Source organism: Saccoglossus kowalevskii, chromosome 7, assembly GCF_978046115.1.
Source record: "Saccoglossus kowalevskii chromosome 7, keSacKowa6.1, whole genome shotgun sequence".
In the NCBI taxonomy this organism is placed as follows: Eukaryota; Metazoa; Hemichordata; class Enteropneusta; family Harrimaniidae; genus Saccoglossus; species Saccoglossus kowalevskii.
In genome coordinates this window covers 10452306-10475986 of record NC_140647.1, presented here as the reverse complement: position 1 = coordinate 10475986, position 23681 = coordinate 10452306, and the positions used below count along the sequence as shown (strand labels likewise).

The following is a 23681-nucleotide window of genomic DNA, read 5'->3' as shown; positions in this document are numbered from 1 at the left end:
ACCAATCACAATCAAACTTCACACATACATCATACATGATATTATACATATGCACATTAATTTGTTTCACGATCTGATTCAAGATGGCCGAATGGCGGCCATTTTTGTGCTAAAAATCATCAAAATCAAGCATTTCTCAGCTGTTTACAGATGGATTTTGTTCAAACTTGGTATATACATTAGACATTATAGGACCTTGATGCACATCATTTTGTTTTACGATTTGATTCAAGATGGTCGAATGGTGGCCATTTTTGTGCTAAAAAATCCTAAAAATCAAGCATTTCTCGGCTGTTTGCAGATGGATTTTGTTCAAACTTGGTATATACATTAAACATTATGGGACCTTGCTGCAAATAATTTTGTTTTTCAGGTAAGATTCAAAATGGCCGACTGGCGGCCATTTTGTTTTAATGAATGGGCTTCTAGACCCATATCTCCGACTTGTTTTGACTGATTATATTCAAATTTTAAATATTCATTATACATCATGTCATAGATAAACAGATATATTGGTTTGACGATCCTATTCAAAAATGGCCGAATTGGTGGTCATTTTTGTGCTAAAAAAATCATCAAATATCAAGCATTTCTGGCATTTATGGATGGATTTCGTTCAAACTTGGTACATACATTAGACATTACGGGTGATGCACGTCATTTTATTTTTCAGATTGGATTCAAAATGGCTGACTGGCGGCCATTTTGTTTTAATGATTGAGCCATATCTCTTAAATGTTTTGACTGATTATACATGTATTCAAATTTTATATATTGGTTATACATCATGTTATATATATACATGTATTGAATATGGCTGATTTTGAATGCTGTTCCAGAGCAATATCTCTCAATATGGACAAGTACTTGTTTGACGATCAGATACAAATGTCAATCATTTTAATGTTAAAAAATCATATTCCTGACATGGCTATATTCCAGCTATATTACTACATGTATAAACAAAACTAAAATTTGATAACTAACTGGGACTGTGCCATGCATGGCTTGTTTATCTTGTTTTGACAATTGATTCAACCATAGATCCTCTACTGGAGGGTCTATGATTTAACACATTACACAAGATTTCACTATGAGCCGAAAATGGTCTATTGAGCCTAGAGAATATTTTTGTTTTTATTGCAGTCTAATTTATCATTACTAAGACCCAGTGATGCTATAGAACATTTATATTTATCACCTGGTAATGGTTGTACAGCTGTGGATCTAAGTGGTGCACCCCTCTATTCTGATGGTAAGTTTCATACATGTATTTCATGTGCATCAGAACACTCATGGCATCAATATATGGTAGTGATGAACTTTCAACTTTTCAACAACATGGCACCATCATTTAAGCTGTCAGAGTGATGATTTCTGCTTCTATTCATTTTGACTAAAGAAATATTCCAATCTACATGTACATGCATTGCTTTAAACACTTTTTTTCCTTGCCACATACTGATAGTTATGATTCATATCATGAGTAAAAAAGATTAAAATTTATGTATCGTTACAATCTCTGGTTGGGATCACCAGAGATGTAAGGTGACACACACATCAAGGGATGTCACCTTTTACAATACATTTTTTTTTTAAATTCTCTTGACGATATCAATTTCCAAGCAATGTTTTACATGAAAATTAGAATGTAAAGTAATAAGATAAAAATTACATTTTTTTTTTTAATGCCATGAATTAATATTTCCGTACCAAGAGTTGACTCAGGGCGTGGTTGTGAAAACTGTTGCTTATACAAATAATGTTCAGAAAAAAAATGACAAAACATTGCTCCCCTAAAATATAATCCATTATTCAAAGCATTGACCATGGAGACATTTCAGATAAATAAGGTACTACATGTGTATTTAAAAATGTGTAATTTGGTAAAATGAAATTCATGTTTTATAAACAAAACTAGTGTATAAAAACATATTACATATTTCTGTATATTTATTTATTTCACCATCTTAAATTGTTGAAATAAAGGATAATATATAGGCCATGAGAAAATACACAGTGACAAATTGGATAAAAAACAGAATAAGAATAATTAAAAGTACTCAATAAATAAATATTTTCAACTGTATGAGCAAATAGCAACCAAAATTGTCATAATAACCAGTGTTCTCCCCAGGATGTAAACAGCGTGGCGGTCCCGCCACAGTGCTACGATTTGCCGCCACACTGGTCTGACACCGCCACGGTGATTAGCAAGACCGCCACAGTGCTTTTTTCATTAGGGATCTCGTCACGCTTGTCGGCCCGACCAGCACTCAAAATTAGCGACCACCACGGAAACGCTTCCGACCAGAACTATTGCCATATTGTTATTATACTTACGTACCGACCGACATGCATCCTGCCAGTCGTGGATTAATAGACATAGTCCCGCGATTGAACAATACAAGTCAATTTTGTAAAATTAGCACCTCTTTGTTTGTAAGTAAATACTTTCTGACAATAGACGCAGTCTTTAAATTGAAAGCTAAAATTCTTTCAAAATCAATTCCACCCGATGCAACATGGGCAAAGCGGAGTTCACAATCAGTTTACACTACTCAAGAAAAAACAACGAATAGAATAGAATAGAATAATGCTTTATTAATACCGTAAAGAAAGATTTAACATTTCTTTTTAGGTTTTCAGATTAATAAAGTAAATAATAAAAGTACATGAAATGTAAAAATTGATTTAAAAAGAACGTGTTTATTGCGTGATTGGGTAAAATACATTTGAATTGTTACATCGTGAATCATGTAAAAACTCTTCCTTCAAGACTTCTTTTACCTTTTAAAAATTTCTAATCACCTCTTTCGAAAACCATCATGCAGTTTTCATCTGAAATTCATACCAACACATCGTGCTACGACATCGCTTTACTTCCACAATGTAATTTTTATGATCACGATCATTCGGAAAACTTCGGGTTCTACCGGCATTACCATGCGGCATTCTGATTCGTTAATGGCGTTTTTGACCCACCGGGTCAAAGGACACATGCCGGTCAACTAATGTGTCATAACTATCATGGCGGGTCTGTGTTTTTCATCGAAGTGATCGAGTGATCAAAAATAACTTCTCCCGATAAAACTCGTTCAAATTTTATGTTTTTCTCATATAAAAAAAAAGTATTTAATTTTTGCATGGCATCATGACTGAGTAAGAGGAATTATTGGTATAACCTGTGTATAACATCGCGAAGTAAGTTATGTCACGTCGTAATTTTGATGATCGTTTGGAAGTGTTATTTGTTCATTGTAGAAGCTGATGATCGGAATAATAACCAGGAATCCGCCAAATAATTACGTGGTCGATTTTTTGAAGGAGAATTTTGTAGTAATTAGTCCCCGTTCGGACGCAGTCCGAAAACGGGGACTTATGTTTTGCCCTGTGTGCGTCCGTGCGTCCGTGATCACCTGTATCTTGAACATGCATGGACCGATTAAGTTCAAACTTCACTCATACATCACACCTTATATGGGACATATGCACATGCATTTTTTTCATGATCCGATTAACGATAGCCGAATAGCGGCCATTTTAAGGCCGAAAATGCATCAAAATCGCACATTTTCACCATTCCGGACCCGGATCTCAGTTATGCATGGACGGATTTTGTTCAAATTTGGTACATACATTAAACATAATAGGACCTTGATGCACGTCATTTTTTTTTTTGGATCGGGTTCGAAATGGCCGACTGGCGGCCATTTTGTTTTAAAGAATTCAGTTCTGGATCCGTATCCGAGACATGTCTGGATTGATCAAGTTCAAACTTCACACACACAAGGTACATCATGTCACAAATATGTATGTGCATTTGTTTCATGATCCGATTAACGATAGCCGAATAGCGGCCATTTTAAGGTCGAAAATGCATCAAAATTGCACATTTTCACCATTCCGGACCCGGATCTCAGTTATGCATGGACGGATTTTGTTCAAATTTGGTACATACATTAAACATAATAGGACCTTGATGCACGTCATTTTTTTTTTTGGATCGGGTTCGAAATGGCCGACTGGCGGCCATTTTGTTTTAAAGAATTCAGTTCTGGATCCGTATCTGAGACATGCTTGGATTGATCGAGTTCAAACTTCACACACACAAGGTACATCATGTCACAAATATGTATGTGCATTTGTTTCATGATCTCATTAACGATAGCCAAATGGCGGTCGCTTTAAGGCCGAAAATGCATTGAAATCGCACATTTTCACCATTCCGGACCCGGATCTCAGTTATGCATGGACGGATTTCATTCAAATTTGGTACATACATTAAACATAATAGGACCTTGATGCACGTCATTTTTTTTTCGGATCAAGTTCGAAATAGCCGACTGGCGGCCATTTTGTTTTAAAGAATTCAGTTCTGGATCCGTATCCGAGACGTGTCTGGATTGATCAAGTTCAAACTTCACACACACAAGGTACATCATGTCACAAATATGTATGTGCATTTGTTTCATGATCTCATTAACGATAGCCAAATGGGGGCCGCTTTAAGGCCGAAAATGCATTGAAATCGCACATTTTCACCATTCCGGACCCGTATCTCAGTTATGCATGGATGGATTTTGTTCAAATTTGGTACATACATTAAACATAATAGGACCTTGATGCACGTCTTTTTTCTTTTTCGGATCAAATTCGAAATGGCCGACTGGCGGCCATTTTGTTAAAGAATTCAGTTCTGGATCCGTATCCGAGACATGTCTGGATTGATCAAGTTCAAACTTCACACACACATGGTACATCATGTCACAAATAGATATGTGCATTTGTTTCATGATCTGCTTAACAATAGCGGAATGATGGCCATTTTAAGGCCGAAAATGCATCAAAATCACATATTTTCACAATTCCAGAACCGGATCTCAGTCATGCATGGATGGATTTTGTTCAGATTTAGCACAATGTGTTGTACATATGCAGGTGCATTTCGGTCATGATCTGCTTTGAATGTATATGTCACTCAAATATGAACGGAACGGGGACGTGTCATTGACAATGACTTGTTAAGATCATGAAAGTCGTGAACAATATCCTGGCTCAAACGTTTTAAATTAGTTGCATTTAACCTTTTACAATTTATTTGTTTCTTTTTAGTCTGCAGCATTTACATTTCGAGAATGTAAAATTTTTAAATTCAAACTCTTCTATATTGTGGAACGTAATATTTTGACTCCAAAAAAAAAATATATTTGCACTGTGACGGAGCTCATTAATATTACAAAAATGCCCAAAATAAAAGTGTTTATAACACTGTGTGAAGCAAATAAATATCTGCCACTTTGTTTTTTAAATATATGTTGTTTATTGTGTGGGTGTGAATGTGCTTTGGTCAATTTCTATTATTATGTAAATGATATGCACATTATATGCAAATTAGGCTGCCACAGTGGTAAAAATTCCTGGGGAGAACACTGATAACAAACAATAAAAAGAAAAGGTATTGCAAGCAGATATTGCAAATGTTTAAGTTAGTATAATCATTGTGTAAAATAAAAACTGGTGAAGGCCATAACATTCTTGTTCATGCCTCAAGTCACTCAATATATACAGTCACATACCAAGCAGTCCAATTTGACTTTAAAATCAGTTCTGTTGAAGAGCACACTGTATGTGATATATATATGATCTTCAGCTTTAATATAATCATGCATTTCTATGATTTCATGGGTTTCCTAGTCGACCATTCTCAGAGAGAATCTTTGACACATTCTCATTTATATATGCCAATCGTATTATACATAATTCATATTATTATTGGAGCATATGACAGCTATGTTACCCGTATTGTAATGATTGTCTATTTTCCCCTAGATCCCCTCATAAGTAAAGATATACTAACCATTGGTGAGTGTGTACGGTTAGTGCGTCAGAATATCAGTGCTGATATGAAAAGTGGATTTCAGTATGATATATTCCAGTCTGAGTCACCTGAGAATATAGCACTTCAGATTGCTGGTGGTTTGTTTGTAGAGTCAAGGTAAGCACTGTCTGCTAATCAGTTGTTCCAAATAAAAAGTGAGTGAAAGGGTACTGTAAAAATCGGATAATTTATGGGGATTGCAAAAATAGTCTGGGTGTAGTAGGATAGTGAGTACATATGGTTAGTTCAAACTTTCACACAAGAAAAAAAAACTACAATTCAAAATCAGAATACAGTTTAAGTATCAATAAATTCACTTTGGATACAAAAGTTACTGTCAACTCATCCTGGAATCATTTTTTCTATTCAACATGCCATGCAATGTTGTTTCTCTTTGGTATCTCAGGTCACTCTTTTCAGAGACAATGTGGCCGACGCTAATGTCATTATCTATTTTGTGTTTTATTTTGACAAAATAATGGGAGAATCATGTTTTTTGACAGGTGACCAATACAATAAAAGTGCCAACTTGATTCAGTAGATTGATAAATGAATAATTAATAATCACTCATTTAGAGTTTTATACCTTGTCATTACATTAATGCTGATCCGCACAGTGTGTAGGAGTAGTTAACAATCATGAAATATACAGTTTCAGATTTTGTCAGAGATGGGGGTGTGTAGAATCAGGATATAATTAATGTGGTACACATTATTAAAAACTTAAAACATAATGGTGCGGATTTTCATATTGAACCATCATTTGAGCACTAGCTCTTCCAAAAGGGGAAGGTAGTGTTTTTGATTGTTTCTTGACTATTTTATATTTTACGGTCATGTGTGTCAATGTCATTCAAACTTATTACATGGACAGTGCTGGTCACTTTGTATTTTTGTATACAGTACTATTAAAAGTGCATCTCGTATTAGAGCACATGTAAGTTAATAGTTGCATTTATTGTATACCAAATTACCATATACATGTACAAGCACACACACTCCTGAATATGTAATCGTGTTTATAGGACTATGTCAGTAAATTCATATTTCTAAATGAATTCATATGTCTAATGCATCATATTGTTGGTTTTCACAGTGCAGACACATCACAATCTACACAAACTGCTTCTCAGTTTATCCAAGATTTACAGAATCGCATCCAAGGTCTGATGGAACCAGTGAGAGTTTTATCTTCATTGCTGGGCTGTATTGATGTTTCAGAAGGCCAACCAGAAGCCCTATCAATGGAAGAACCTTGTAAGTTGCTTATCTCATCAGACAAAACAAAGGCTTATGTTTTGAGTTTCATTTTAAAATTTGTACATGTATATATAGCTCTCCGAAATTTGTATTTTATATTTACATTAATAGAAATAGTTGTTAAATGTCATTGTTCATGTTTTTCAGTTTTAGATGCCGGCCGTCATTTGACATGTAGTCATCTTTTTGCTAGCGAGAATTCAGCAGTTATTTTATCTGAGATTTTAAAACAGTCAAGTTTATTGAGATACCAATTTTGCCGGGATCTATTGGTCTTGCTTTATCTCATGCAGAAGATGGGCCAAAGGGTATGTGTCTGTTTTATAACATTTTGGGTTGACCTGGAGTAAGTCTGCTTTATAACAATTTGGGTTAACCTGGAGTAAGTCTGTTTTATAACATTTTGAGTTGACCTGGAGTAAGTCTGTTTTATAACATTTTCGGTTGACCTGGAGTAAGTCTGTTTTATAACATTTTGGGTTGACCTGGAGTAAGTCTGTTTTATAACATTTTGGGTTGACCTGGAGTAAGTCTGTTTTATAACATTTTCGGTTGACCTGGAGTAAGTCTGTTTTATAACATTTTGAGTTGACCTGGAGTAAGTCTGCTTTATAACAATTTGGGTTAACCTGGAGTAAGTCTGTTTTATAACATTTTGAGTTGACCTGGAGTAAGTCTGTTTTATAACATTTTCGGTTGACCTGGAGTAAGTCTGTTTTATAACATTTTGGGTTGACCTGGAGTAAGTCTGTTTTATAACATTTTGGGTTGACCTGGAGTAAGTCTGCTTTATAACAATTTGGGTTAACCTGTAGTAGTCTGCTTGGATAAATGATATGTTTGATAACTGATAATTTGGATAATTGATATGTTTGATAACTGATAATTTGGATGAATGATATGTTTGATACTGATAGTTTGAATAATTGATATGTTTGATAACTGATAATTTGGATAATTGATATGTTTGATACTGATAATTTGGATAATTGATATGTTTGATAACTGATAATTTGGATGAATGATATGTTTGATACTGATAATTTGGATGAATGATATGTTTGATACTGATATTTTGGATAATTGATATGTTTGATAACTGATAATTTGAATAATTGATATGTTTGATAACTGATAATTTGGATGAATGATATGTTTGATACTGATAATTTGGATGAATGATATGTTTGATACTGATAATTTGGATGAATGATATGTTTGATACTGATAGTTTGGATAATTGATATGTTTGATAACTGATAATTTGGATGAATGATATGTTTGATACTGATAGTTTGGATAATTGATATGTTTGATAACTGATAATTTGGATAATTGATATGTTTGATATCTGATAATTTGGATAATTTGTATGTTTGATAACTGATAATTTGGATAAATGATATGTTTGATACTGATAGTTTGGATAATTGATATGTTTGATAACTGATAATTTGGATAATTGATATGTTTGATATCTGATAATTTGGATAATTTGTATGTTTGATAACTGATAATTTGGATAAATGATATGTTTGATACTGATAGTTTGGATAATTGATATGTTTGATAACTGATAATTTGGATAATTGATATGTTTGATAACTGATAATTTGGATAATTGATATGTTTGATAACTGATAATTCGGATGAATGATATGTTTGATATCTGATATTTTGGATAATTGATATGTTTGATAACTGATAATTTGGATGAATGATATGTTTGATACTGATAGTTTGGATAATTGATATGTTTGATAACTGATAATTTGGATAATTGATATGTTTGATATCTGATAATTTGGATAATTTGTATGTTTGATAACTGATAATTTGGATAAATGATATGTTTGATACTGATAGTTTGGATAATTGATATGTTTGATAACTGATAATTTGGATAATTGATATGTTTGATAACTGATAATTTGGATAATTCATATGTTTGATAACTGATAATTTGGATAAATGATATGTTTGATACTGATAGATTGGATAATTGATATGTTTGATAATTGTCTCATTCTATCTATTTCAGATTTCTCTGAATAAGGAATGTATTAGTAGTCTACAAACTGATTTGATTCCCAAGACATCCACATATTTATTAGCTTATCATAGTATGTATTGGACATGTTGTTGCCAAGCATCACAACCAGAAACTAACACCATGTAAGTAGACTTTATCTGTTTCTTGCTGATATGAAGTTATTTCAGGAATAATTATGGTCAAAAAGTCACTAACTATACATCAAAATGTTGAGGTATTCAATAATTCCACATTTCAAGACATTTGTGACATGGATGTTTGAATCCAAGGTTTGGTGTTCAATTTGATGGTAAATCTTTTTGGCCAAACATTCTGTTTGATTCTGACATTTTTAATGCCGTGATCAGGGATATCCGGTTTTGAATCTCCTTTTACTTACACTATTATATCATTTTTGTATATAGTGAATCAAGTTTACGTCAGTTTACGGCCTTGGAGATCACCGAATCATCAGCCATCAGTGGAGCTCAGTACTCAGATTCATCTAGTGGTTCATTGGTGGAGTTATTTTTACATGGAATTGGTGGTACACAGTTACGGTGTGCTTTAGCTACGTCTGGACATATTGGTCAAGAAAGCAATGAGACATGGAATGGCGTTATACTGCCCTCTATTGGTGTATTAGCCAGACTTGTGTATCCTTATAATGATGTGTTTGTGCTTGAAATTTGTATTCATGAAATTAAAAAAATTATATATTTATTACTAATGCAGTGTTTCAAATTGGTGGTATTACAATGATATTACAAGTATGTAGGTAATCAAAAAATTACCTACTTCAAATAAAATACCGGAGAAAAAAGTAATGTATATAAATGTAGTTTAAAAATTGTTTTCTAGTGTTTTGGGGGATCACCTACATTTTTTCTTACAATGCTACATATTGTTACATTGTTCCTGTGTATATTTATTCTTAATTTTGTCAATAGCTGGCCAATCAGTAGCAGTTTTCTATTCTGTGAGTTCTTACTTGGAAAATGTCAATTTCCACAATTGCAGGTAAGAACTGTAGTGATTATCAATTCATAACTTATTTTCCCAATGAGTCCCTTCTTTCTAGTCACTATGATATTGTACTTCTTATGTGTTACTTACCATGTATCATATGTACTGATCTTTGTATCACTGAGCAATTTTGTTTACAATGTACAATATAGATGACACATGAATCATATAATTCCCAACCATAATGCCTTCTAACATAGAGTAGTTTGTGATTTTTGTGAGTTAAAAAAGAAAGATAGATATTTCACTGAGTCAACACATTTTCAAGCAACGTTTTGCATTTGCCTTGTCAAGCATCGGGGAGAGTTCAATAGTTGGGTGTCCCCCTTTAGTCAGTTTAAGATTTTTAATAAGACTAATGTATGTATAGTTTAAATCAATAAATTGCTTTATTTTCTTAATTTGATATATTTTAATAGTCAATTAGACATTGCAATAACACACTAGTAAAATCCTGATGAAATGTGATATTATAGCCACCATGGGTGGAAGTATTTGATCTTTAGTAGAAGCACCCACTTACTTATCACTGACATTCATTACCAGGAATATATCCGGTTGTTGAATGGTTGGTGTGATTGGAATGCTTCATCACGGCAGTTTATTCTGGGGCAGTGTTATTTGAACAGTGATGAACCCTACAAAGCTGTTGATTGTTTCCAACTTGCTGCACATGGTGTAGCAAATGAGGAATTTCTTCTGGATAAACTGATCCAAACAGATGATGGTGACACCAGGGCTTTGCAGATCATTTACTATTTAAAGGTAGGTTTATTATTGGATAATATGTATAACAGGGGTTGTGTTAAAACTCTGTATTCTGCTTCTCAGGCCCCAAACAGCTGTTATGTTTCAGTGTAAGACCCACTCTTACTGTCAGCATCTTGTACATTTTATGTGGCTATGCATGACTAAAACTTTTAAAAAATTACACACTATTTTGCTTTATCAATGTTAGTGGAATGGTATTTATTTACATAATCATAAAGGATTCTATTCAGGTGTATGAATCCAGACATTAACACATGACATTGAAATGTTGGCTTTAGTGATCTCCTATATTAGGATACTTATTCTGACTGTAGTGAAATAACTGAATTGTCTATACCTGTTTGGCATAATTCTACCCATGTTTATGCAGTACAGTTAATTTCAATTACCATTACAGGTGTTACGATTGTTGGAGCAGTTCAATGTGCCTAATTTGGTGATCTCATTGGCTAAGACCGCTCTCAGTATGGCTGACAGTAAAAACCGTAATATTGTAAGTATCAAGCATTCAATTGTAACATCAATTATAGCTACATTCTGATTTCTTGTCTACCCATGACAACTGAATAATAACATTTTGAATTACTTTGAAAGAATTGTTGAAAAAAAAAAGAGTTTTTTGATGAAAGTAAGTATTGAGAGTGATCACTCTGCACATCATTTTCATTATGTTCAAGTTTCATTTATTACCCATAGACATAAAAACTGTATTTCTTGTTTGTTTGGGGACATATGTGAGAAGTTCTGTTCAGGTCAATTTTATGAAATTGTTCCCTACCATTCTTGCCTATTACATGTGTCATATTTGTTCTGTTAGATGAACTTCTATAATGTATTATAAACCCAAAATTGTATTTGTTGTATACTGAATTATTAAATATCATTAAAATTATGATGTAGTTCAATCATAGAAACACCTCTATATTGTACATGTATTAGTCCATCTGTTACTAATAAAACAAATACAGTATATGATTTACAAAAATGAATTACTTTCAGAAGTTACCAACAAATGAATCGCCAATTAAACCATTGCATCGCTCAATTTTCAATATCATTGATGTCAGGTTCCAAATGTCACTCTAATGCTAACCAATCTTTGCCCTAACTGATTCTAAATTCTTTAGCAATGTTTTATAATTCAATCCACATGTAACCTTCCAAAATCTGTAATTCCAAATATAAACACAGCAGATCAACAAACAAGTTCACACTTCTTTTATATTGAATTAAAGTCAATGCGTGAAATCCACACATAGCTTTCATTTTATTTGACCATGGAACTATAAACCCCAGGAAGAACAACGAAACTAAGAGGATTAAAAAAACCTTTGTCTTAGTTTATCTTACAGTGCTTTCGCTTTTGTTTCCACGACATTAGTCATACTCCATGTTAGTTGCCGCCGATACGCCCGTTTCAACCGCTTTGCTGGAAACGGAAAACTTGAAAAAAAAATTTCATATCTGCGCAGTAAAATATTTCGTTCACTACGCATGCGCAAACAAGTCGGTCCGCAGGGTGACCTTCAGTGTACCGGAAATCATGCAACGGGTCGGAGTTTTAGCGAGTTTTCATAATTTTTAATGTCGTTTTTAGATTACTTCTTGTTTTTTTCAACCCTCGAAAAAATAAGGTTGCGAAAGTTTGCGAAACATGGGGTTTGGTGAGCTGTTTGTTGTTGAGATATCCCGACTAATTCCGTGTTTCCCTTCGATCGCCAGAAGTGGCAATGTGTTTTTTTTTCCCGTTGAATGTCGATCATTTATCAGTGTTTTTGTCTTGGCGCCATTGTTTTTTTATGCTATAACCGGAACAACTCGGTCACGTGATCTCCCGGAGTCGTCCGATTGACTCCGAAAATGACCGATAGTCGGAGATAAACGTTCATTTGCGTAAATCGGCTTATTTTTTAATGTGACAAAATAAACAGTCAAAATAAACATTCGACATCGCGGCAACTATCATAGTTCAAAGGAAACGAAGTGGTTGTTCTTCCTGGGGTTTATAGTTCCATGATTTGACAGACAGCGTACAGATATCATATTTGCTTTATTAGAAGTACATCTTCAGTACACAGTCCCTCTATCCTATGTCATCTGTATAAGTGCATGTGCTTATAGAAATAATATGCTATTTAAAATGAAGTTTAACTAACAATTTGTAAGCATTATATACATTTTTGTGAACTAGGTTACTTATGATGTAATAATTGTAGATTACAGAGTGATATATTTTAATTGTAACAAATACTCAAAGTACTAATTGTTCATTTCAGCCAACGCTGTGGTCCAAAATTTTCAAGCACCATCTGGAATTAGGACACAATCAAGAAGCATATGTTGCCATGACAGCCAATCCTGACCCAGTCAGGTAAGATTTGGTTATGTATAAAACAATTTTAGAATCTTTTGTTTTAATGTCATGACCATTTAATGTTATATTATATAATCATCCAATTGTAAAATTTGTCTTTCTCTGCCTGGTTTAATAGTTTCTTGATAATTTTTTTCAGACGAAAAGATTGTCTTCGTCAGTTTATAGTTGTATTATTTGAAAGATGTCAGCTTCAACAGCTGTGTGAATTCCCTTATATAGACCTTGAAGATGAGGTGAGGCTCTTTCAGTTAGTTTTACTACAACATTACAAATAAAATATTGGTGCTAGGGAGCAATGCACAAGACCTTATTGGTTTGGGGTTGTAATCTGTACAATTAAAATGTATTCTTTTTGTTTTAATTAAAGAAATTCCTGTGAGTATTTTAAAACTAAATACTGTGGATCACATTGTGCCTTTCAGATGGCAGATTATATTAGTCTGCAGGCTTCTTAAATTTTGAATTAATTTTAAATATTTCCTATTTTTACTTCATGTGCCTCCAATGCTCTCAGTACACAGGAGTGGAGTTCTTTCTAAGCTTTCTTTGATTATTTTTAGGTTGTAAGCATTGTTGAATCCAGAGCTAGATCAGTAGATCTAATGTTACAGAATTATTATGAATTTCTATATGCATTCCATGTGTACAGGGGCAACTATAGGAAAGGTAATATAAACAATTATGTGTGTATTTGAGGATTATCTTATGAATCAACAGTCAAGTCAATTCAAGGGCTGCAAAACCATCACACAATTCAAATGTTGGAAAACCATCACTCAATTCAAAGGTTGGAAAACCATCACTCAATTCAAAGGTTGGGAAACCATTTCTGACATGGGTTATTGCATGGATAGATTTCTGATTTTTGTATTTGTATGCCAGCTGGCAGTGTGATGTACGAGTATGGTCTACGTGCTGGACGAGAGGTGCCAGGAATACAAGGATTACAAAAACAAGCCAAGTGTTATTTATCAGCCATCAATTCATTGCACCTGGTGGATCCTAATTATGCGTGGATTGTTAAACCAATCAGCTTAGAGCAGGTAAGTTCAAAACCATTGCATTGTGGGAGTTGTTAAACCAATCATCATAGAACAGGTTCAATTAAACACTGCATTGTGGGATTTGTTAAACTAGTTAGATCAGTCTGAAAGCAGACATCAGGCATTCTTAAACATACAGTCAATGCAATTCAATTGATCTTTTCACCGACATACAAGAATTTCTCATTTTTTTATTTTTATTTATGGATAAAATCAAGGGTCAATGTGATTAGAGGGCCAAAAGTTGTTATCACAAACCCAATTCTAATGTGCCTTGTATGCATAATTAACTTATAATTTGGTCTCTGTCGGTCCGTGCGTCCGTCCGGAGTCATATCTCAGAATCCCTTGGGCCGATTCCGTTCATTCTTTGCATGTGCCTAGTACTTTATGTGGGACATATGCACATGCAGTGGTTTAGCGATTCGATTCAAAATGGCCGACTGGCTGCCATCTTGTTTTTTGAAAATGTCGTATTTTGGACATGCTTTGTCAGTTTTCATTCAAATTTAGTACATAGATCATACATGTTAGGATACATGTCCCCGACCGTCCGTGAGTTCCTGAGGAAGTCTGTCCGACCGTTCGTGTGTCCGTCTGTTCGTGCGTCAGTCTATCCAACGTCATATTTCAGAATCCTGTGGACCGATTCCGTTCATTCTTTGCATGTGCCTAGTACCTTATGTGGGACATATGCACATGCAGTGATTTAGCGATTCGATTCAAAATGGCCGACTGGCAGCCATCTTGTTTTTTGAAAATGTTGTATTTTGGACATGCTTTGTCAGTTGTCATTCAAACTTGGTACATAGATTATACATGTTAGGATACATGTCCATGACGATATATTTCGCAATTGGATCAAAGATGGTCGACTGGCAGGCATCTTGTTTTTGTTTTTTTATGCGGCATCTTGGATGTGCTCTGTCAGTTTTCATTCAAATTTGGCACATACATGTACTTTATACATGTTAGGATGCATGTCCATGACAATTTGTTTCAAAATCTGGTCAAGGATGGCCAGCCATCTGACTTTTTGGCCTTACTACTATATTTCCACAATTTATGTACCATTTTCATTCTTATTTGGCACATACATCATACATATCTCTGTGTTTCATAATCAGATCAAAGATGGCTGAATAACGGCTGTTTTTATTTTGGCCATATTACTATGACACGAAACATGTGTTTTCATGTAAATAAACAATCTGTTATATACGCCACTTGGAACTCAAGTTTCAAGGACACGCTTGCGACAACCCCTCCGCTTTAATATGACAAGCACAAAGAGAACTTAACGGGGACTGTGTCATTTTCAATGACTTGTTTATTGAGATATTAAGCATGGGACGAATTACAATATTTTTGTTATTGCTAAAAATTGATGCAGTTGTAGTATATATTATGTACAATAAAACATCAGTTGTAATATTGTCAGAGCACAGTGTTCTGGGTATTGTCTGTCAATTGTATCGTGATCGTTATCATATCTGTCATGTCTAAAACTTGGTACTATCCTAATTACAGCATTTATATTGTTTTCTATTTAGGACCCAGTAGATATCGCTGGCATGTCACCTAAGAGGAGCTATGATGGTGAACCAATAGAATATTCAAAGTGTAAGTTGTTGTACATGATTCTAATAATGTAAATATGTATGTCATTATTTTAGAACACCTAAGGTATAGAGTAGACCGAAGGTCATAGTGCTGCAGTGACGTTGAAATGTAACATGGGATTCAACAAATTAAAAAGTATTTAGGCAGTATTTCCACGCTTAATAATGTGGTATATGCATTTAATGATGATTAATTTTGGTGAAAGAACGACTTTCCTCTCTGAAATACCAGCATTTCGACATTGAGCTATAAAATTCAATTTCTAAATCAAATCACACAATACACATGATCTTGCAGTAAACATACAATTTGACATCGCCTTCACTTCGCATAGCTTCTTCTTTTACTTCTTACTACGCTTTACAAAAAGTCACGATAATATATTTAATTCATATAAAATTAGTACAATTATCCCAATCATGTAACAAGGGGACACAGTTATGTTCTCAAACGATCCAATTTCAACAGCATTCGAAATTGATTTAAACTAGTTTTTTTAAACACCATTCTAATCAAACAAATTTCAGTGTATAATGCTGTAGCAACAGTAAAGTTAAGCTACGTGAACACAAACAGAAATGTCGCTGATGCTACATTGTACCGATGTCAGACTTTTGTTTATGCAAAATTGAAGCAAAGCAGGTCAAATAAGCCAAAGTCTATGCGACAACGGTACTGTATGTCATTCCATGTTAAACATGTATTTCTGTTTTCATACAGTTAAAAAACAAGTGAAAGTTGTTGAGCTGAAAGATTTACAGAAAGAATACATGTTAGTATCGGCTAGATTAAAACTATTTCAGTTTGATCATACTACTGGATTAATGACAGGTAAGTAATAGACCATTTTCCGTACACTGCGAGAATCACGCGTTATGCGTGAAATCGAACGTAAAAACAGGACAAACAAAGGTCATAGTGTCGTAGTCGCGCCAAACATCGCGTGGGATTCGACAAACGCGAAAGTATTTCGGGGACATTTCCATGCTTAATAATGTGCTGTCCACATTTGATGATAGGCAATTTCGATTAAGTGAGGGTATTCGGAAGCAATATTCCTCTGTCGAAGATCGGCCGGTCAATGTAAGCTGCGAAATAAAGAAATTCTAGTTCAAAATCAAATCGTTTGATTTTTGCAGCAGACGTTCGACGCGCGTCTTTCATGCATCTCGCGAGATCTCGCAATTGTTCAGAAAATCACCTATTGATACATTCATGGAATTTATTACATGGCCGCATGATAAGTCAGTTTTAGATGTGGTGCTTTTAAGATAATATGACAACCAATATTTTTTTTTCTTTTTTCCTGGACATACATGTATTTGATTTCTATTGTAGTCACATTAATTCGACCTCACCTTATACCTTGATAAAATTCAAATCCAGCAGCCTTTGGTGCGTTCCATGGTAAATGGGACACAAAGTCAAGACACATTTCTATGTGAAATCAAACCTGAAGTTGTGTCTTTTTTTTTGTCAGTTGAGTTACATCTACATTGTATGATGTGATATAACAACAAGATCTATTGATTTAAATTGGAAATTGAGTTGCAAGTTGTTACAGTAATGCTAATTGATGTATCCAGCTTTTTTGCACTGCCAATCAAATCGTTCAATTTAACAGGGGTCAAATACACCTTTTCCTAACACAATCAGGCATGGGTTTGTAGGGATGGCCAAGGATGGTTGGCTTCAGGAAAATCGTGTGAATCGGATAAATTGAAAGCTAGGAGAGTTACTGAAAGTGTGTAGGTGAAATTCTACCATAGTTTAAGCGTAAGCGTTTAAGTGTGAAATAAAATAAGTGCTGGATTTACCACTATTTATTATATGGGGGCTGCCATCTTGAAATAGGCGTGTTACAAAGCATCTTTTCAGGATTTTTACAAAACAGAGTAAAAATACTAAACTTTCACAGACAAACTATCTGTTGGGGGTAACATTACACCAATAGGTAACACATTTCCATTTTATTTTATCTATTATTTGAAGAGAATGTATAATAAAATTAAATACATTTTTACTTGACCTCATTAATAGTTGCCAAGGAGCCTGTCACAATTGGAAAGCATATTAAATAAAACAATATTCCAATTGAGGAAGCAATGCTCAGATTAAGTACAAGACAAATCACTTTGGTTTTCAAGTCCACAGTTGATATTCATGTGTACCTTTTGGAAGACCACACAGTCACAATAGTATAAGTGTTACAAGTGACTGTTATAAAATCTCTCGCATTTTCTAAGTCAACCAAAATTTATCTGAAATTTAAATTCAAGTCATCAAACATGACATTGGCTCGAGAAGATTAATACAATAAAAACTGTTATCATTTTCAGTTTTACATTTGATTGTCAGTCTTTGCAATGATTGATCATTATTATTTCATTACTGTTACTGCTTTGTGATAAAATATGGCGACAGAAGCAACATCTTCATTATCATTCCTAGGTCCTTCATTGTCAGCTGATGAGACTGTTTCGTTACTAGTACAAGCTGGTCTATTTGACACTGCTATATCTATATGCGGTACATTTCATTTGTCATACAACAATGTTTTTGATGCGCTATCTTCCAAGTGAGTATTTTTTTATACCTTTTGGAAATTTAAAATTTATTTAACTATTCAATGTAGATTGCCTTTAAAATTCACTTTACCAGTCAAGCCATAAGTACATATTGATTTGAACATCATGATTCATATAAAATAGCTGTTATCAATAAGTATTGTGTTTATTTGTTCATATTCTTAGGTGTATTAGGATTTCCCCTATAAGCAGTGATAGTGACGCCTGGAACTGGCTGAGTGCTAATGACACAAGTCACCTACATGCCACTACAGAAATCAGGTACAAATGATAACTTGAATGATGCACCCTCATAAATGAAGATAAAATTTAAATCTCTGATATTTGGTATTTGAAAATTTCAAAGTTTGAAATGGTGACTTAAGGTTTAGGGAGATGATCAAAATCAAACCAGTGGTTACTGATATTCGTGGAACTGCTTTGTCCCCCAGGGAGCTCTGCGCGATATGCAAATTTATGCAAGAATATTCATGAGCTGAAAATTCAGTGTTGCACCTTGTTTTTGCCTTGATATATCACCATTTAAATTTGACAGGTTTCAATTTGTGTATGTAAAAACGAATACTGTAGTTGTTAGAGTATTAACCCCTGCTTGAATATAAGCCCCCTCCCCTCCAAATTCACAGCATTTTACAACAAGCCATTTATCCGATGCTAATCGATGAAGAAACTCTAGTATTGTACACATTACGATTTGTTTATGAATAAATCAGCAAAAATTATCGCTCATGAGAAGTTTTAGCTTTTACCCGTTTATAAGCGCCCCCGCCCCCATTTTTCGTCAATTTCCTGTTTTCCTGGAGGGGTTTATACTCTGACAACTACGGTAAGAACGAATTCGTACATTAATTACAATGTCATAATCATTTCAGGGCACGTGAATTAGCATGGAGATTATTAGAGTCCTACTTAGAGAAATTAGACAGCAGTGGCAAAGATGGGTATCACAAAGTCGTGGTTAATAAACTACTGTCATTAGGTGTACCATTACCAGCATGGATTGTACATTCATATAAGGTAAACCATAATGTTTACGAGAATACTCTGATCACTAAATAATTTATCCCAGTCATTTATCTTTGTTGATGCAGCTTATAAATGTTTCTCTCTACATATAGGTTCATATATTTTTGATTTTGCATAATTGATGACAAACTGTTCATATTTCTTGTAATTTTCTCAGAATTATTTGAAGACATGGTGTAATAACAAAACTGTGCCCCTCAGACCTGAAGTTGAAATCAATGACCTTCAGTTTATAATGTGGTATAATAAATAATAATAATCATAATCATAATAATGATAATAATAATAATCAGTCGAAAGTAATACATGATTTGTTTATTTTGTTCAACAGAGGGTAAATGCAGCTGAGTTACTGAGATTGTATATAAATTATGATTTATTAGAAGAAGCTACTTATCTCTCAGTGGAATACATTGATGCTGTGCTCGGAAAAGGAAAGGAATATTTTGGTCTCAGGGTAAGTCCTTAACAATTGGAAAGACTGAAATGAGTGGTTTATGGATTTAGTAGACTTTAAATCTATTTGTTTGTAACCCTCACAAAATTCTATCCATGTCCCGAGATTACATTGGTGTCAATGTGAAAAATGTCACATAATAACAAAGTGATTATAATTGTTTTTCAACTTTTGATGTATGTCCCTGCAGACTGGATTACAGGCAGCATCTACCAGTGTATGGTTACCGTATACAGCCATGGACCAGTTACTAAATGCACTCAGAGAATCAGAAACAGATTCACACTTTCAAAATGTAAGTCATTTGAAAACAAAATCCTATACAGCTACCATGGTAATATGACTACAAAATATGAAGATCATAATTAACAAACTAAGTATAATATTTAATAGTCAATTTTGTAACCAATCTTTTCTCTGAATTTAATGTTGAACCAAACCGATCCACTTAGATAGCAAAAATTCTTTTTGATTGTTGATCAATCTATTTTTGCGAATTTGATTTTGAAAAGATACATTTTGTAGGAGGTACCAAAAGTTAACAATGACGGTCAAAAGATGCTAATTACCTATAGCAATTATTATTCATAGACAGCATTTTGTGGAAGATTACAAAAGTTAACAATGGTGGTGAAAGTATTATTAATATGCAGACTACCTAATTAATATGCACAGACTTACAAACAACTATTTTGTTGAAAGTGACAAACATTTATAGTGGTAGTGATAGGGAACTATTTTGTTGAAAGTGACAAACATTTATAGTGGTAGTGATAGGGAACTATTTTGTGGAAGGTGACAAACATTTATAGTGATAGTGACAGGGAACTATTTTGTGGAAGGTGACAAACATTTATAGTGGTAGTGATAGGAAACTATTTTGTGGAAGGTGACAAACATTTATAGTGGTAGTGATAGGGAACTGTTTTGTGGAAAGTGACAAACATTTATAGTGGTAGTGATAGGGAACTATTTTGTGGAAGGTGACAAACATTTATAGTGATAGTGATAGGGAACTATTTTGTGGAAGGTGACAAACATTTATAGTGGTAGTGATAGGGAACTATTTTGCGGAAAGTGACAAACATTTATAGTGGTAGTGATAGGGAACTATTTTGTGGAAGGTGACAAACATTTATAGTGGTAGTGATAGGGAACTATTTTGTGGAAGGTGACAAATATTTATAGTGGTAGTGATAGGGAACTATTTTGTGGAAGGTGACAAATATTTATAGTGGTAGTAATAGGGAACTATTTTGTGGAAGGTGACGTTGTTGAAATAATGATAAAAATAGTTACTGCAGATCAAAGATGACACTTGTTTGATGTTTGCTGACTCATTTATATACTTCTGTATTCTCTAATTTTATAGTTATACCACAAACTGAATGATAAACTGAAGGCATACATCAACACAGTTGAAATAGTATCAAAGGATATGGAGGATACAGCAAGGCGTCGTGCTAAGCATGCTATTATGCAGTAGAAAATCTAGTTTGTGATGCCCAAAGAACAGTTCTGCATAATACAGTGATGATGCCCAAAATGTAGTTGGATACAGCAAGATGTCATTTTTATTTGGAAGACTATTGTGATAGTATTCAATTTACTGATATGAACATTGTTAAATGTATATTATATTTCATTCAATATAGTGAATGATACTATTCATAATGAAGGCACATCCTTCTACTTTGAATCAGTTTTGGGGATCTTTACGATTAGGCTGTTGCATCATGCAGCAATTCAACGATTACTCCAGTACAACATTCTGCAGATCAACCATATTATTTTGACATCACTCTTTAGAAGACATGACATTTATTATCTTTATATATATGTACATCCATGTCATAAGAAGCTTTGATCTTTTTCTCACCTTGCTATATAATAAATACTTAAATATCTGTATTTGAATGCTCGTCTTGGGTGCATGTAGAATTTTCTGATTTTGCAACAAATATACGGTATAAATGAAAAATATATTGGGTCTTCTTTTTGAAAACTACCACATCAAGTACTTTGATACTATTTTGACATCATAGTTTAATGCCAGTTTCACCTGATGGCTGATACAAAAAGCCCCCTGCTGGATCTGGGATCCGGAAGGGGGCTTATAAATTGAGTCGTGTCCGTGTGTTCATATATGCTTTATCAGGTTTTTATCACACCTGTCATTTAATTCAGTTGGTACAGAGACAGATATAGGTGTACTTCAATTTATTTTTTGATTGAATGAATCTTTACTGCTAGGCGGCTATTTTTGGCCTCAAAAATCTATAAAAAAAAAAACAAGCTTTTTCTAGCAATTCTGAAAATTCATAACAGAACTTTAGTACAGCTCATAATGGATATATTCACTCTGACACAAACCCAGTTCAATATCAGTTTTAAATTGCTTTCTGAGCGAGGGCTATGATGTGACATGTCATATAAAACGATAAATTAAAACTATCTGTTTTGTGTTAGTTTTTATAAGTGCTTCATTGGAATCGTCAATGCAGGAATACCATTCAATACATCTACATTTTGTTGAAGGTTCATCTATATGTCATAAAAACCTTGTCAAATGCTTGGTCAATATTTATTAAATCTTGTCTATGCTTCGTCTACATGTAGTCTAAACCCTGCATGTCAAATCAGAAAGTCAGAACATAATTTTACAATTTAGAAAGAATGTAAGATACTAAAAAAGTATGTGAATAGCTTTTATTATCATCTATCGTAATTAGCTGATAAATGTTGAAGTTGATTATACAAACTTGGTTTATGAGATTACAATACTACCAAGTATAACTGTTGTACAAAACATTGTCCAAGTTATCTTTGGTATCTCTTAGATATTAAAAATTAATAAGACATATGGGGCTAAAGAATTTTAACCTTTGTCTCCCGGCCCGACTGCCAGAGGGTGTTTCGGTTCTATCAATAATTCTCTTTTTAGCGCCTTAGTAATCAGTGTGTTCATTCCAAGTGAACTCAGTGAGCTCACTCTCAGGGTTGAATTGTCATTCAAAGAGTTTTTGACTAAAGGATCAATGTCTGGGAAGGTCACAATGCAGCAAAGGCAAACAGAAAACTTGTTAGAAGGTTATAAACGGCAAGCAAGTGTGATTGGTGGCAGACCCGGAGAAATATAATTTTAAATAGCTATTAATTAAAAAATGGCAATCAAGTTAATGTACATCTATTACATTAATTGATGTAAAGCTTTTCTCTGCTATAAAGAGTGCAAGCATAACAAGCCTACACAGACAGTAGCTAGCAAGATGGTTGGTTGGAGCTATAAAATATATACATTGAGGTGCTGCTGCTTCTCTGCATAACATCTAGAGGATGGCTAAGTTTTTTTATTGCACCATGTCTTACTCTACGTATAGCTAATCCAGACCGTATCTATTTAAGGGCTCATGGTTACCTTTCTCCCATTAGCCGGACCTATTTAATCCCGTCCGGAACTTAATACACTGACTTAAATAAGTAACTAAATCGAGATCACACAACTGAGTACTGTTCATAGTGATTGCAGGCCTCTAAACAGGTAAACCGGGTACAAGTACTAATACAAATTATTATTGCCAAAAATTATATGTGGAT

The 23681-nt window shown here is 33.9% G+C and overlaps 1 protein-coding gene across 1 annotated transcript in view; it reads left to right on the top strand.

Annotated features, from left to right (window-relative positions):
• LOC102808199 (nuclear pore complex protein Nup160-like) overlaps window positions 1–22535 on the top strand; it is a 35118-nt gene extending 12583 nt beyond the window's left edge. The window contains exons 14-34 of the mRNA XM_085501057.1: window positions 1147–1255; window positions 5833–5998; window positions 6978–7138; window positions 7289–7449; window positions 9183–9316; window positions 9599–9829; window positions 10124–10193; window positions 10746–10964; window positions 11368–11463; window positions 13247–13341; window positions 13484–13580; window positions 13908–14013; window positions 14230–14390; window positions 15944–16013; window positions 16734–16844; window positions 18465–18591; window positions 18767–18862; window positions 19474–19618; window positions 19959–20084; window positions 20275–20379; window positions 21457–22535. Coding sequence (XP_085357183.1) covers window positions 1147–1255; window positions 5833–5998; window positions 6978–7138; window positions 7289–7449; window positions 9183–9316; window positions 9599–9829; window positions 10124–10193; window positions 10746–10964; window positions 11368–11463; window positions 13247–13341; window positions 13484–13580; window positions 13908–14013; window positions 14230–14390; window positions 15944–16013; window positions 16734–16844; window positions 18465–18591; window positions 18767–18862; window positions 19474–19618; window positions 19959–20084; window positions 20275–20379; window positions 21457–21570 — 2700 coding nt within the window. The 3' untranslated portion in view covers window positions 21571–22535. The remainder of the gene's footprint in view (window positions 1–1146; window positions 1256–5832; window positions 5999–6977; window positions 7139–7288; window positions 7450–9182; window positions 9317–9598; window positions 9830–10123; window positions 10194–10745; window positions 10965–11367; window positions 11464–13246; window positions 13342–13483; window positions 13581–13907; window positions 14014–14229; window positions 14391–15943; window positions 16014–16733; window positions 16845–18464; window positions 18592–18766; window positions 18863–19473; window positions 19619–19958; window positions 20085–20274; window positions 20380–21456) is intronic.
• The last annotated feature ends 1146 nt before the right edge of the window (window positions 22536–23681 follow it).